This window comes from Astyanax mexicanus, chromosome 19 (assembly GCF_023375975.1).
Source record: "Astyanax mexicanus isolate ESR-SI-001 chromosome 19, AstMex3_surface, whole genome shotgun sequence".
Lineage (NCBI taxonomy): Eukaryota > Metazoa > Chordata > Actinopteri > Characiformes > Acestrorhamphidae > Astyanax > Astyanax mexicanus.
This window is the reverse complement of record NC_064426.1, coordinates 4,706,120-4,723,139: the sequence shown is the minus strand read 5'-3', so window position 1 is coordinate 4,723,139 and position 17,020 is coordinate 4,706,120. Positions and strand designations below refer to the sequence as shown.

Genomic DNA, 17,020 nt, shown 5'->3' with positions numbered 1-17,020 from the left:
ATGATATTATTTTGTCATATTTTTCGAAGAATAACTGAAAACATACTAAAATGTGATATATCATGATATATATATATCGTTATTGTGATATAAATATAAATTCCATATCGTGATATATGATTTTTTCCATATCGCCCAGCACAAGTCAGTGGCATTTAATGATCTTAAAATTACAAAAATATCATGTATTGCAAAAATTTCTGGGACAATATATCGCCCACAACAAAATCATATCGTGACAGGTCTAGCCTTGAAGGATTAATACTGTAACAGTTGCATTGTCACTGGTTCCACGAGAGGCTGTATATTTTAGCTATAAAACACAACGCCGTGACGCAGCGCTGGATTAAACGAGACTGAGCGATTCTTCTTTAATTGAAACCGAACAAAGCTCAACTTGCCTGTTAGGCCTGGTATTAATTACTGTTGACGTGTTGCTCTTCAGCATTCTGGGTCAGACTCATACAAACAGACAGAAAGACGAAAGCAACACGCTCCATCAGGTTCACCCCAGCTCCTCTCCGCCTTTCCACACGCGCCAGAGGAGCGTCCTCTGAAAACGCCACGGTTCTGAAGAAACACGCAGATAAAACAAATAAAACAAGCCGACAAAACGCTTCTTTAAAGGTTCAATAAGCAAAATCTTTGAAGATCTGATTATTTAATGGAGCGGAAGATATGAGTGATGAGGAATGAAAGCAGGCAGCTGTGTCTGAGTGTGGCAAATGTCTTTCTTGTCGTTTACGGCTTCACATCAAATCAGGCTTTGTTCTTGGCCGGGTTAGCCTTCTTATATAAAGAGTTCACCTGCTTTTACAAATGAAAAGATGTGGAAAATAATTGAATGAGGCACAATTCATTGAGATGGCCAATCATTTTAGAGCAAAATGCAGGAAGGACAGATGATCTAAATATTTATATATTCCATATACCTTACAGGCACAGCAACAGAAGAAAAAATATACCAGAAGCAAAATCTGAGAGGTATCCAATTGTACACTATTGTACACCCCCAAACCTATTTTCACACCTTGCACCTATGTCGTTAAAATAGAGTTTAAAAAAAAAAAAAATATATATATATATATATATATATATATATATATATATATATATTACTCTCTATAATATATACTCTATAACTCTATTATATATATAAATAAATATATTAGGGGTAAAATGATTACCACTTACTTGTGGTATTTATTATATATATATATATATAGGGCCCTATTTAAGCAATATTTATGTGAGTTGTCAACCCCACACTGTGCAGCTTGATTTAGGCCATCACTGTGTCTTTGCTATCGTAACGACAGGAAAAGTACACCTTGCACATCTTTAAAAAAACACTAAAGGCATGTACTAATGTAATGTTTTGGGCATAACGTGCAATAAACCAATCAGAGGGTCATTTGTCATTCCCTTTAAGAGCCAGGTGCGCTCTGACTGACCTCTTCTGTTTTTTTGTTAATGTAAAAGTTTGCATAGCTGCCAAGAGGCATGCGCTATGGGTTTGTGCACTGCTGCATGTTTATACTGTATATGTGTGTGCAACAGGCAGGGATGCACCTGTTGACAATTCACAGCCAAGATAGCAATGAACGTCTGTCTGACTGTTGATTGTTTGTCTGTCTTTGTAATTTTTTAATTACTGGTGCCAACATACACCATGAATACACCAGAAATACAACAGAAATACACCAGAAATACACCAGAATAGCTGACACTTTAATCCAAAGTGATTAACAAGGTTATTTCTGTTACAAAGTTGGACCAGTGTAGTGTTGGGAGTCTTGCCCATGGACTCCTATTGAACCCCAGTCTCCCACATGATCTGGTGGTTAGCTCACATGCTGGAAGTGGTGTTATCCACTGCACCACCCCAACCACATCACGCTTTGTTCAGGGTGTAATATAGATAGAGCCCATGATGTACCTTGATAGGATCCATCATTCCATTTTTTCCTTTTTGTTATGCCACATATTAGTCCCCAGTTTAGCATAGCAACCCAGACATTTACATATTCTATTAGCCTAACAGGACTGCAATGAGGGAAACAAAATCTAAAACAAAGATAAATTGACTTGAACTTGATTATACAGTTATAAGCAGGAGGACAGTGGATGCTAATTTTCTCGCTCAACATCATAACAAGCCTCCTGGGCTGGGATGCCCTTAGCTTGACATCCTTATAGGCATTGCATCACTATGAGGTGAAGAGACAGAGCAGCAATTAGCGCTCTCCACTGCAGGTCTCTGTAAAATTAAAGCAGCTCATACTGATTAAGGCTTCACCCCCTCCTGCCAGAAGCAATCCACTGCAGAAGCTCTCAGGAGTTTTCACGTTTCAAATGTTTCCAAAGAGCAGCATCTCAGGAAGAACACGGGGTAAACACGCCGGCGCGCGGCGGTGCATGCTCGCCTGAAACAGCGGATTATATAAACCCAACACAGCTCCGCACCGGGCAGCCAAGCGGGAGAAATTTTCCAGTGAGGTGAATCCAGGTGTGCGGTTAGCAGCAGGTAATAGGAGGCACTATGAGTCAATAGAGGAGCAAATTATTCCCTCTCTCTGAGTTTTACACAGCTCGAGTTAAGACTCCTGTATGAAGCAAGACAACAGATTTTGTGAGATTCCTCATGGTCATGGCTTCAGTTCCACTCTCAATAATGGTTTGTGAGATTATGTTGATTTATGGTGAGATTTACCAACGCTAAGCAATGCCAAAAAATTAAAGACATGGTGGTAACACTTTACTTTGGGATGGTCCATTTGATGATGCTCAACTGACATTCAACTAACATTTAACTAACATTCAACTGCATGTCTATTAACTTTTAGGATCCACCATCCAATGATATCAAGCCAAAACCAGCTCAGTGGTCAGAAACCACTTGTTAAAGAACATCTAGAGCAGCAATTTCCAACTCTGGTCCTGAATTCTCCCTGTTTCCAGCACATTTTAATGTTTAATGTTAGTGTGCAGTGTTTCCACTACGTACATTCTACAGCAGCGGCACACTACTGCATAATTACTGATGCTACCACTTCCGAATTTTGTGAAACGTCATGAAATCACACACACAATCACATTTTTAAAACCCTGCAGTGTGCTTTTAGAAACCATAAATAGATGAGGAAAGATGGGTTAAAATAGTTAACACTAAGTTAGTTAAGCCAGTTTTTACAGTTTAAAAGAACATGTATAATGTAATGTAAAGCCTGCAACACACCGGAAGCCTCCATAAATAGCACCATGCAGCCTTTTCACAGTATGTACTACATTCATTTAAAGCCATATTGAAACTACATAAAGCCATAAATTCTAAAATACCAAATAGATAATAGTAGTATGATAACTATCCTATTAGCTCTGTACAGTTTGTATATTTCTGATGGAAAAAAAGACAGCAAACTGATATGGAAATTTGTGTACATTTGATTTGATATGTTACAGTGAGCATGAAAAAAATGAACCTAAACCTGCCGTTTTTGGGTTCCATGCCTACATACAGTATATAAAGCTGCAGGGTTGCCAGATTGCTACAGTGTTTTCAGCCAAATCTTGCATCAAATATGTGGGCTTGACACTGCTGCTGAAAAAAAAATTCTAAAGAAAACATTTTAAAACAATAAGAAAACACTAAAATGTGCATGGAACAGTGGCTCTCAAGGACTAGTGTTGGCAACCAGTGGTGTAGAGGATTGTTAAAAAAGGTAAATGGGCTCCAATCTCTAAAAGTACACCAGTCAATGGGGATTACAAGGGCTATAAAAGCTTAGGTTAGCTATGTAGTATCCTGTAGTATAAAATTGACCAGTGATAAATGGGAATATATAATGGAACTGTCTATAGGGCAGGAGTATCTGTATCTATAATAAATACACTGTTATATTCTCTTATACTCAACTATAAATATGTTTTAACTCAACTGGTACCATGTGAAGCTGATCAGACTATTTTATATTCTGTTATATTAAGTCCAAACACTATGAAAGATGACCCTCGATTGGGTTTTTCAACATTTTTGAACATATACTGAAATCAGGACGTAAAATATACACAGACACCAGATGATGTCATCAGTCGAGGCGATTACGTCAGCGTGAACCTCTCTCGGAGGCGCTTACCTTGTCGGCCATGATCATGGAGGAGCCGCCGTGGATCCCCAGGATGGGTATCAACGTCTGGGAGGAAATAAAATCCAAAATCTGGGCGATGGCTTCCTGGTCGGTGCCGTCCCCGAACACCACGCCGTGGATTTTAGTCCCGGACATGAGGTCGCACACATGAGTGATGATGCTTTTGGGATCCGTCTCGTTGACCAGCAGGGTGACCACATTGACGTCGATGGGGTCGTCCTTGCTCCACAGAGCGCGTATATCTCTGTCCGAAATGTAGCGCGTTCGCCCCAGGATCACTGCAATGTTCAGGATGGGCACTTTCTCGGCCGCGTAGGCGACGCTCACCAGGGTCAGGAGTGCTGGAAGAGTCAGGAGTACCAACCTGGAAAACCCCATAGTGCTCGACTTCATTCCCTGAAGGAAATCACAGAGAAAAAAAAAGTGATGTGAGATATTACACTGATATTACACTGTTATAAACTGACTTAGCATTATATATTCACCACTTCCTTGTTTTTTAAATTATAAACCATTTTTTCTGAATCAGTTTCTTTGATTTTGCTATGTATAGGTACATGTTTGAGTAAAATAAACAAAATTCCAAATAAAAATATTGAGCAAATAAAAATAAAAATAAAAATAATACAAAGAAAACAAGTTCAGAAATCAATATTTGGTGAAATAACCCTGTTTTTTTAATCACAGTTTTTATGCATCTTGGTTTCATGTTCTCCTCCACCAGTCTTACACACTGCTTTTGGATAACTTTATGCTGCTTTACTCCTGGTGCAAAAATTCAAGCAGTTCAGTTTGGTGGTTTGATGGCTTGTGATCATCCATCTTCCTCTTGATTATATTCCAGAGGATTTTAATTTGGTCAAATCGAAGAAACTCATCGTTTTTAAGTGGGGTTTTAAGTGGTCTTTTATAGCGTTGTAGTTCTATAATAATTACAGACTGTAATTCTGTAGCATTCGTTTCTCTGTATACTTCATTATTATCCTCTTTTCTTTTCTTCGCACCTATTATTGTTATGATATGATGATCAGTCCACTGGAGTCACCCACATATTCCTATATTCGAAGTTTAAACTGCACACACGCGAATACAGTGTGTGAAGTATTAACATGGGCAGCTGCGTAGGGCGCTCGCACAGGCTACGCCATTGCATTGAGAACTCATTGACGCAGAAGAATAAACACTCAAATAAAGTCTTTAGTGTGTTTGTCTGTGTGTTGTGCTGAAGGTAAGAATTGATCAGATACAGCAGTCCTGCTGGAGTATTAAAACACTGGGTGATGTATGGGTTTAGAGGCAGTGCAAAAGGGGAGAGCTGATTCTTAAGCCTCTGATAGCTGTGAGACGCAGAAGGCTGGACGTCAGCAGAAGGGGCGGTATTATTGATTGATTTATTGATTGATTGATTGATTGATTGATTGATTGATTGGTTGATTGATTTGCATATTGTGATGATGTGTCTGCATACCAAAGTATTCAGACACATCATCCACGCCTATAGCACAGTTGAACCTGAGAGGGCGCTGCAGAGGCGGAAATTACTGTAATAAAAGTGTATTTTAAATGAAGTTCAACATATATAGCGTCTTTCTAGAAACCCAAGGACGCTTTACAATTAACACGTTTTACACACAAGCCCATTACACATTAACACTCATGCACACACCAGTGAGAAGCGGCAGCCAATAGCGTACAGCGTACTCTCAACCGGAAACGACCGTCCACCTGGAGGACTGCATCGGGCACTACAGCAATTACCCAGGACAGACTGCCAATCCATATCTGGGCACAGTCATACACACACATGTACACACACAGAAACCTACATACACACCATAACCCTTTACACATACACACCAGATCAATTTTTAGAGTTTTTCTTTTTCTGGGCAATTTAAAGTATCCAATTTACCTGATCCCCATGTTTTTGGACTGTGGGAGGAAACCGGAGTCCCCGGAGGAAACCCACACAGACACAGGGAGAACATGGAAACTCCACCCAGATAGGGACTTGAACCCAAGACCCCAGTGCTGGGAGGTGAACGTGCTAACCACTAAACCCCTGTGCCGCCCAAGTACTAGTATGTTTTATTACTTTTAAGAAGCACATTTCAGCTACTAAAGCAAAAAATATGATTTATGGTTTATGGCTCTTTAATGTAGAGGGTAAAATCCAATTTTCCACAATAGGGGCCCTTTAATATAGTAAGCGAAACACCCATTTTTTTTTTAAGCAAAACCTCCTCCTGATTTCCCAGAGCAGTGGTGAAATGATCTGCAGTTGTTTCGCAATGTTACGCTCTTCTGCCCTTAAACATTAGCCTGAATTACTGTAGCACTCAGAGACCAGGCCTGTTTTAAAGGCACAGATACAGAATCTTCTTCAATAGAGAATCTCAATCTACAATCAGAGAGTCGAAAAGGACTGAAAGAGTCTGAAAGTGAATCAAGAGATCACCCATGATAATATATACATATATAGTGTATTTAATATGATTTTTTTGTATTTTATTCCGTTTTTTACACGTAATCAGGCCTGTGTTCGGCATCTCCAGCAAACAGAGGAGTTTATTTTTTTCCTGCGTATCTCATTTTGGAAACTAGGCGATGAATAACTCGCAATGAGCGAGTGACGAAGATCGCCTGTGACATGGAAGTTGAGCAGCAAGCAGAGCAGAAGAGAGTTGTGCTGTCATCATCGCGCTATGAGTCTTCTTCTGGAGCGACGACTGGAAGAGCGGAGGTTGTTGGGGGGGTGGGGAGAAAGAAAGAAAGGCCCTGCGCTTCCCGAGCTGCCAACACGGCCCACATGTGGACGTGAGCAGGTGCACCGTACAGCGCGACGTATATAATTGCTACCCAGCGTATGATTCAGAGGCTTCCTTTGAATAAACATAATGCAGCATGTTGTCGCTTCAGCTGCTGCATCCTCTGACATTTACCAGCACACTGGATAACAGCGCACGAGCACTGCACCAACTGGTTAAACTGTATTATAGCATACTGTCCTTTTAAAGGGATTCACTAAAGAGACTACTAAAACTCTACTCATAGTGTTTTTATGTTTTCTGAGGTCTACTTATGATTTATCAGCATGTTTTATACCCAAAACAGTCCTAAATCATCTTTAAACCATAAAATACTGTCTTTTTAAAGACATTAACCTACTAAGATCGTGTTCATCGTGTTTTTGTGTGCGTTTCTGAGGTCTACGTATGATATGATGATCTTTTTAAACAGATTAACCTACTAAAATCCTATCTATAGTGTTCTTTACAGTGCTCTTTGTTCTTTTTCTGGGGTCTACTTGTAATTTTTCAGCCTGTTTTATACACAAAACAGTCTTAAATCATCTTTAAACTATAACATACTGTCTGTTTAAAGAGATTAACCTACTAAAATCTTATTTATAGTGTTTTGTGTGCGTTTCTGAGGTCTACTTATGATTTATCAGTCTGTTTTATACCCAAAACAGTCTTAAATCATCTTTAAACTATAATATACTGTCTTTTTAAAGAGATTAACCTACTAACATCCTGTTTATAGTGTTCTTTATAGTGTTCTTTGCTCTTTTTCTGGGGTCTAATTGTAATTTTTCAGCATGTTGTATACCCAAAACAGTCTTAAATCATCTTTTAAAGCGATTAAACTAACCTACTAAAATTTGTGTGCTTTCCTCACGTCTACATATGATATTTTAGCATCTACACATGATTTTTCAGTATGTTTTATACCCAAAACAGTCTTAAATTATCTTTAAACTATAAAATACTATCTTCTTTAAGAGATTAACCTACTAAAATCCTATTTATAGTGTTTTTTATAGTGCTCTTTGCTCTTTTTCTGGGGTCTACTTATGATTTTCAGCATGTTTTAAACCCAAAACAGTCTTAAATCATCGTTAAAATATAATATACTATCTTTTTAAAGAGATTAACCTACTAAGATCCTGTTCATAGTGTTTTTGTGTGCGTTTCTGACGTCTACTTATGATATTTGAGCAAGTTTTCCTACCCAAAACAGCCTTAAATCATCTTTAAACCATAAAATACTGTCTTTTTAAAGAGATTGACCTACTAAAATCCTGTTTATATTGTTCTTTATAGTGTTCTTTGTTCTTTTTCTAGGGTCTACTTGTGATTTTTCAACAAGTTTTCCTACCCAAAACAGCCTTAAATCATCTTTAAACTATAACATACTGTCTTTTTAAAGAGATTAGCCTACTAAAATCCTATTTATAGTGTTCTTTGTGTTTTACTTGTGATTTTTTAGTGATTTTTTGTTTTATACCCAAAACAGTCTTAAATCAACTTTTAAAGAGATTAACTTATTAAAATCTTATTTATAGTCGTTTTGTGTGCCTTTCTGAGGTCTATGTATGATATTTAAGCATGTTTTCTCACACAACAGTCTTAAATCATCTTTACAATGTATTATAACATACTGATTAACCTACTAAAATCCTATTTATAGTGTTTTTTTGGGCTTTTCTGAGGTCTACGTATGATATTTGAGCATGTTGTCCTACCCAAAACAGCCATAAATCATCTTTAAATCATCTTTAAACTGTATTATAACAACATATAACATACTACAATCCTACTCAGTGTTTTAATGTTTTCTAAGGTCTACTTGTCAGCATGTTTTATACCCAAAACAGTCTTAAATAATCTTTAAATCTTTGTTAAACTGTATAATAACATACTGTCCTTTTAAAGAGATTAACCTACTAAAATCCTGGTGTTTGTTTATGTTTTCTGAGATCTACGTATGATATTTAATTATGTTTTCACATTTTAATCACATTTAAATGACCATGTTAAAGTATCATATATGCTAAAGACCGCTGTTCCCATTTGCTGCTTTACTTTTTAGCCTCATTAAAGAAGCAGCCCACGCTGAAATGCTCCTATTATGTCATAATAGGGGTGGAGCTACATTGTCGTTGGATGAATATTTTAAGAAATATGCACCAAAAACATTAAACACTATATAAATTGCATTTATATTTTCTCATCATTTGTCATTTTTATGCCAAAAAGGTGTCAAGATAAGCAGTCCAAGCTGACACATTTCTATTATGTCACAATGAAGGGGTGGAGCTACCACATTGTGGTAGTTTCCTTTTTTTTCTATTTTATGTCATTTTTTTTACATTTGTTACATTATTAGTATTTTTTTATTATGTCTTGATTTACAATAAAGACAAACATTTACAGTTTTCTTTTGTTTCTGCTTAATGTTTTTTTTAACTATAGTATCATGAAATATATATATATGTTTTTTTAAATAAAGCATTTTTTTTCGTTTATTCTTGAAATTAATACAATATTTTTAGATTTGAAATATTTTAAATCATATTTAATGCATTTTGGATTTTCTTCGAAAAACATTAAAAATGTCACTAAGGAAAGGCAGAATAGTGATTTAATACTAAATAAGAATTGTTTCTGCTTAATGTTGAAAACTAAAGTAACATGAAATAACTTTTTTTTAAATAAAAAAAATTATTTTTCTTACTGTAGTTTATTATTAAAATTAATGCAAAAAAAAAAAATCATCACGTAGATACCCTGAAATATCGCAATATTATTTTGGGGTTAATTGATTTTCTCAGCTCTTTGCTGCACTTTTCGGCTTCTTCTTTTTTTATCACGAGAAATAGAGAGTGAGAGTGAGATAGAGGTAGAGTGAAAGAGAGAGACTGATCTGCAGCAGAAAAGAGAGAGAGTGTAATAAAATCATGAAACCTTGGCTTGTTATCTTACGTATCTTAAGCAAACTCCAGATATGTGCTCTCACAACGTGACAAGGATCTGAGGACGGGAAAAAGAGAGGGAGGAGGAGGAGGAGAGGGAAGGATGGAGGGAGGAGGAGGAGGGGGGGGTGATATTTAGAGATATATTCCTTCTGATATCTCATTAATTCCCACAAAACGAGCTTTATACAAGCGCGCCCCCTGTCGGCGCATCGCGGGAGGAGCTCCGGCTTGGCCGCCTCAGCTGGATCCCAGCAGCAGCATCAGCATCAGCAGCAGCAGCAGCAGCATCAGCAGCAGCAGCAGCAGCAGCAATAGAATAGAATAGCCTGCTTTACATTGCAGGACACACTCCTGCACACTCAATGTCACGGTATTTAGGTGTAGCTAATTATCTAATTATCTATTTATCTATTGATCAATTTATCTATTAACTATATTTATCAATCTGTTTGTCTCAGCTTTACCTGGGGGCGATATGTGTACGTATATTATGTTTGGACTGATGTTATATGTTTTTATATGTTTACGTGGTGGGTATTTTGTTTGTTTATTATTATTATTATTATTATATGGACTGTATCCATACGAGTTTTACATCGTATTTAATGCATTCGTTTTTTTTTACTATGCTGGAAAGGCAGCGTAGTAAAATAATAAAATACTATAAAATAATACTTCTCCCCTTTTTTTCTTTTACCAAAAACACTTATTATTATTATATTTCTAGTAAAAGCTGCATCATGGTGCAGGATGAAAAAATACGATGCACGACTTCATGTGGCAATGTCATGTGGCAAAACGTCCAAAACGCGTGTTCGCGAGCGCACGTTCTCACGTTTTCAAGGCTAATTTCGATCCTAAACTTCCTCCTCCACCTCCATCATCGTCTGCTCGCGCGTTATCCTTCCGTGCTCACGTGTGGCCGCACTTTGGCTATGCGTAAAAACGCGCCTAAAACGAGGCGAAGGAAACAGAGAAAAGGAAGCGATAAAAAAAGAAGGAATAGAGAAGGAGGAATGCAGCGTTTTACTCACAGCATCTCTCTTCCACAGAGCTCCGGAACAGTGGAGTGAGTGAGCATTGCAGCAGTGCCTCTCTCTCCTGACAGCACGCGCATCCACCACTGTATCTCTCTCTCTCTCTCTTTCTCTCCACGCCACAGACCCACAGACCAATCCTTTAACTTCAGATCCCCACAGCAAAAACACAGCACCTCTCACAGTAATCCCATCGCTCGCGCCGCGCGTGCTTTCAGGCTTTATCCATGACTCCCGGCTCCTCGCGCCCCTCCTGCACTCAGACACTGGGAACCGGAGGAAAGGTGGATGAGTGAATCCGCAGAAGTGGAAAGAGAGTGAGGGAGAAACAGTGGAGGAGGGAGAGAGAGAGAGAGAGAGAGAGATGGGGGAGAGAGAGGTGGAGAGAGAGAGAGAGAGAGAGAGAGAGAGAGAGAGAGATGGGGGAGAGAGAGGTGGAGAGAGAGAGAGAGAGAGAGAGAGAGAGAGAGAGAGAGAGAGATGGGGGAGAGAGAGGTGGAGAGAGAGAGAGAGAGAGAGAGAGAGAGTCCCGCTCTCCAGCTCCACTACAAGCTTCCACATTCAGCCACTATATACCGTCTTTATTAGGATTTTTTAGAACGTTTAAAAACTGTCCCCAAACCTCTTTATTATTAGGAGTAAATGTAAAAAAAAGGGAAAAAAAAACTGCAGCACCAATAGCTCTCTTTATTAGAGTTAAACACTTAATAAAATAAAAGGTATCTGTAACATATGAGGGATAAAAACGTAAAACAAAACTGTATTAATCATCATTCATTGCACTTATTGTACCTAGAAACGCAAACCCTCTTTACTAAGACTAAAACCCTTAATTAGGGTTAAAACACTTAATTATAGCCCTTTATTAATGTTAACAGGAAAACTGTCCCTAACCCTCTTTATTATTAGGATTAAATGTATTAAAAAAAGGGAAAACAAACTGCAGCACCAATAGCTTTCTTTATTAGGGTTAAACACAGTATAAAGGTGGTATATCTATTCTTATATTATGGACCAAAAGGTAAAAAACAAAACTGTATTAATCATCATTCATTGCACTTATTGTGCCTAGAATCGCAAACCCTCTTTATTAAGACTAAAACCTAATTAGGGTTAAAACAGTTCATTATAGCCCTTTATTAATGTTAACAGGAAAACTGTCCCTAACCATCTTTATTAGGGTTAAACACCTCTATAACAGTATATTTAACCCTATATTAAGGTTAAACACCTTTACTATAGTAATTAGGGTTAAACACCTCTATAACAGTATATTTAACCCTATATTAAGGTTAAACACCTTTACTATAGTAATTAGGGTTAAAATGTAAAACAAAACAGCCTTTATTAACAGCCACTAGCCCTATATTATGGTTAGAAAGGTAAAAAAAAGTTCATATAGCCCTTTATCAGAGTAAATAATAAAAATGATATGGTTAAATCAGCACTAAATGGGTTACAGTAACTCTGATAGGGTTAAATCAGCACTAAATGGGTTACAGTAACTCTGCTAGGGTGAAATTGGCACAAAATGGGTTACAGTAACTCTGATACGGTTAAATCAACACTCATAGAGTTATAGTAACACTATAACTCTCATAATTGAACACTCTTTGTATTAGTTTAATGCTAAAAGGTTTGATTTAACACTGAAAAATTGTATTAACACTTGATGTATTAAAACAAATAATCTATAGTTTGTTAACCAGTTTGATCTGGAATGGTTGCGTTATAGAGCCGATTGGTTTCCAAAAATGTGGAGTTTCAGCTGAAACCTGATAACAAATGTAAACGTTGGTGTTTACCATTATCATTTAGGTTGAAGGTTGCTAATAGTCTATTATTAACCCATTTGTGCTTGAATGGGTTCATTGTAGAAGTGGAGAAGTAGAACTAGACTGGGTGATAGGGTGAAAATATGATATCACAGTATTTAAAGACATTACAAATATGTAATGTCTCCAAAACCAATGTTTTTACATTAATAGGCTTCTTAAATGTAAAACAAATTGATGTTTTATCCAGCTAGCCAAAAGCTAACACTGCTAATATGCACTGAGCTGTTGGGGGTTGTTGTCAGTCTGTGCGATCAACACTTTTCTAAGGTCTCAGAGGGAGGTGAAATCAGCTGAAATCCCACATTTTAACGCTTTTTAACCTTTATCTCAGCTGCTCAGCAGCTCAGACACCCAACCTCAACGTCTGTGTCCTCTATAGAACAATATTTCAAATCCTACTGGTGTGGAAAACAATGTTAGCCCCATGAGTGAAGTCAGCTTGTAGGCTATTATTAGTACAATATGTTTGCGCTGGAATGGCTGCATGATAGAGGTGTAACTAAGGATGGGCTATATGGTGAAAATGTTATATTACGAGATTTAAAGGCATTTTTATGATATTTGAAGGTGTTTTAATGTGCTCCAAATTGAACGAAATCCAAAATCCAGAAATGCTAAAGTTCTTTGCTAATGTGAGTTATTGGTGGTTAGCTTAGTTAGTTTGAGACATTGACTTTTCAGCTTTAGTCTCTGAGGGATCTCCACCTATCTCAGAGGGACATCAGAATCAGCTAAAATCCCATTTTAAACACATTTTAGCCCTTATTACTGCTACTCAGCAGCTCAGACACCCAACCTCAATGCATGTGTCCTCTACTGAGCAACATTTCAACCCCATTCGTGTGGAAAACAATGTTAGCCCCATGACTGAAGGTTGCTAGTAGGCTATTATTAGCAAGTTTGTGCTGGAATGGCTGCTTATAGAGGTGTAACAATGGCTGGGCGATATGGGAAGAATACTATGTAATTACTGACGTAATTACATGCACCCATAGCAGCAGATTTTAAAAACTGATATCGAGATACCCTGCTATATGTTTTTCTCGAGCTAGACGATATTTAGTTTTGGTCAATACAGTATGATTCCCATACTGATGTAAAAAATACTGTCAAGAAAGCCAACAATAATTGTCTGCACCAGCAACCTTTAATTCATGTAATTTAATAAATGCATGTAATTAACAGCCATTAAACATTATATATTATACATATATTTAGTTGCAAATTATAAATAGTCCTTGTTTCTACCATTACTGTTCATCCTATCAGCTTCACTATATCAAATATGAGCACTTTATATTTCTGTAGTTACAGACTGTGGTACTTCTGTTTCACTGCATTTTGTGTGTTGGTACGAGTGGACCAGACACAGCAGTGCTGCTGGAGTTTTTAAACACTGATCCACCTTGTAGCTATAGTAAAGTCAGAGACAGAGTCTCTGACAATGAGTGTAGATATAATAAGGCAATACTTTTCTGACTGAATTGTGTATATGTACAGTACAGCCCTGAAAAAGAAAAGAGAGCACTTAAAAATTATGAGTTTCTTTGATTTTACCAGATTAAAAACCTCTGGAATATAATCAAGAGGAATATGGATGATCACAAGCCATCAAACCACCAAACTGAACTGCTTGAATTTTTGCACCAGGAGTAAAGCAGCATAAAGTTATCCAAAAGCAGTGTGTAAGACTGGTGGAGGACAACACTATATGCCAAGATGCATGAAAACTGTGATTAAAAACCAGGGTTATTCCACCAAATATTGATTTCTGAACTCTTAAATTTTATAATATGAACTTGTTTTCTTTGCATTATTTAAGCTCTGAAAGCTCTGCATCTTTTTTTTTGTTATGTCAGCCCTTTCTAAATTTCTGCAAATAAATGCTGTAAAATGCAATATTTTTATTTGGAATTTGGGAGAAATGTTGTCTGTAGTTTATAGAATACAAAAACAATGTTCATTTAACTCAAATATACAATATAATTCATGTTTACTAGTTAGTTAACTAAATAGTTAGTTAGTTAGTTAGTTGGTTGGTTGGTTAGTTAGTTAGTTAGTTAGTTAGTTAGTTAGTTAGTTAGTTAGTTAGTTAGTTAGTTAGTTAGTTAATTACTTGGTTGGTTGGTTGGTTGGTTAGTTAATTAGTTGGTTCGTTAGTTAGTTTACAGAGTGGGCACATGCTAGATAAGCAGTTGCATATTATGGAAAATGGAAAAATTGTAACTTTATTCAATAAAAGAGCAAAGCACTTCCAAAATTCAATTATACGTTTTTTTTATATGGAGGTCCCTTTGTTCTTAGGGTGTCCAGGACCCTCTCAGCCCCAAATCCATTAGAACCCTGGTCCCAACTGAGGCCTGGAAATATGGGTTTCTGGTCTTGGAAATTCTTCTTGTTATTCTCTGAAAATGAACTCCAAGCCTGTACGCCGCCAGCTGATTTAATTTTTCACAGCTATCCCCAGCTTACCTGTCCCAGTCCCAGCGACACCTCATTGAGCTGACTGATGACTGATCCCATCATAAACACACATAGGCACCCATCACTGTGCGCTGGGCACCGGTGTGCCGTCCGCAGATCCCTGGTTGCTGAAACAATGATTCCAGAGAGATGCGGAGGTGTTACTGTCTCATTAACCATCAATTACTTTTTGGGAAATAATAAGACGTCAGCGTGTTTTCGCAAACGTGGGCACTTCTACCACGGGCTCTAGAGAAAAGACCGCCCAGCGTAGGCTCCACGTCATTGGCTAGATGACTTTCCCAGAGAAAAGAAGGCAGAACGTGACATATAGTACAGTGTGCTTCACAAAAGCATCGCTCAAAACAAAGCCGTGACTCATTCCATGGTTCCCTGGGTGATGTCACTAATCTGTGGGAGACTGTGCCGCTGTGTTGAGAATCTGAACAGTGAAGATTTGAAGCTTATTAAAGAGAGAAAGGAATTAGCCTTACAGCATCAGGATCCGCCCCCTGACCTCTCTTGTCTGTATCTAGGTCTGGACAATGCATGATGAACTCATTATGGCACTGGGCTTCCATTGGAAAACCTTTTTTTTTTTTTGCAGTTAATTTGCTCACATCAGTTGACAAGTGATTTTATTTCAGTAATCTGTCATTTTAGTGTGGGAGGTTTCAGGTTTCAGGTTAAATTGGAGCAGCCTGGTGTCTAATCTTCATTAATTGCACATTATTGCACCAGTAAGAGCGTGAAGCGTGTGAAGGTTCAATTAGCAGGGTAAGAGCACAGTTCTGCTCAAAATATTGCAATGCACACAACATTATGGGTGACATACCAGAGTTCAAAAGAGGACAAATTGCTGGTGCACGTCTTGCTGGAGCATCTGTGACCAAGACAGCAAGTCTTTGTGATGCATCAAGAGCCACGGTATCCAGGGTAATGTCAGCATACCACCAAGAAGGACCAACCACATCCAACAGGATTAACTGTGGACGCTGTAAGAGGAAGCTGTCTGAAAGGGATGTTCGGGTGCTAACCCGGATTGTATCCAAAAAACATAAAACCACGGCTGATCAAATCACGGCATTCAACGTGCACCTCAACTCTCCTGTTTCCACCAGAACTGTCCGTCAGCACAATTAATTATTGTGGTCTAAAATCAGGTGTTTCAGTTTTAATTTCTAATCCCTGTAAGTAAGAGGTAAGCTTTGGAAATTGTAAAAAGAATATGATTGGATGGAAATCTGTTGATATTGGCTTTTCAATGGCTTTTATACAAGTAATTTTGAATCTTTTAAAAAATCTTTTGGTCCATTCAGTTCAGAGAAACGTTTACATACGACTGTGATGATAAACATCTTTCTTCACATATCCCTGCATTTACTTTTCCTTCTTTTCTCCCATCCTTTTCACTTTACTGCCTGCCGCTCTCGTACACCACGGGTCACGTTTCACAAAACAATTCAGGCAATCGCTCGAGCTTAATGCAGAACCCTCGCTTAGCCCCCGGGGGATCTTGTATTCCATCCCTATATTATGTGCTGTGGTGCGGGGTATAATGTCATGAGTGAGCGCTGTGGAGCAGGATCATGTCTGAAATGTAATGGAAAGTGAGTGGCCTCGCCAAGACCAAAGGAAAATGCATTCACAGCAAGAGCAGGAGCATTCAAGAGAAGGGCATGAAGCTCCTCCACAGCACATACATGCATCACTTTCACTCTAATGTGTTTTCTTTCAGGTGCATGGCTTTACATAATGCAAAATACCAATAGC

General features: G+C 37.9%; 1 protein-coding gene across 1 annotated transcript in view; it reads right to left on the bottom strand.

Moving 5' to 3' along the window:
* The window catches only part of grin2aa (glutamate receptor, ionotropic, N-methyl D-aspartate 2A, a), a 255,009-nt gene extending 243,755 nt beyond the window's left edge, over positions 1–11,254 (bottom strand). Inside the window, exons 1-2 of the mRNA XM_022675956.2 lie at positions 10,944–11,254; positions 4,137–4,544 (exon numbers count right to left, since the gene is read on the bottom strand). Coding sequence (XP_022531677.1) covers positions 4,137–4,541 — 405 coding nt within the window. The 5' untranslated portion in view covers positions 4,542–4,544; positions 10,944–11,254. The remainder of the gene's footprint in view (positions 1–4,136; positions 4,545–10,943) is intronic.
* Between the last annotated feature and the right edge of the window lie 5,766 nt (positions 11,255–17,020).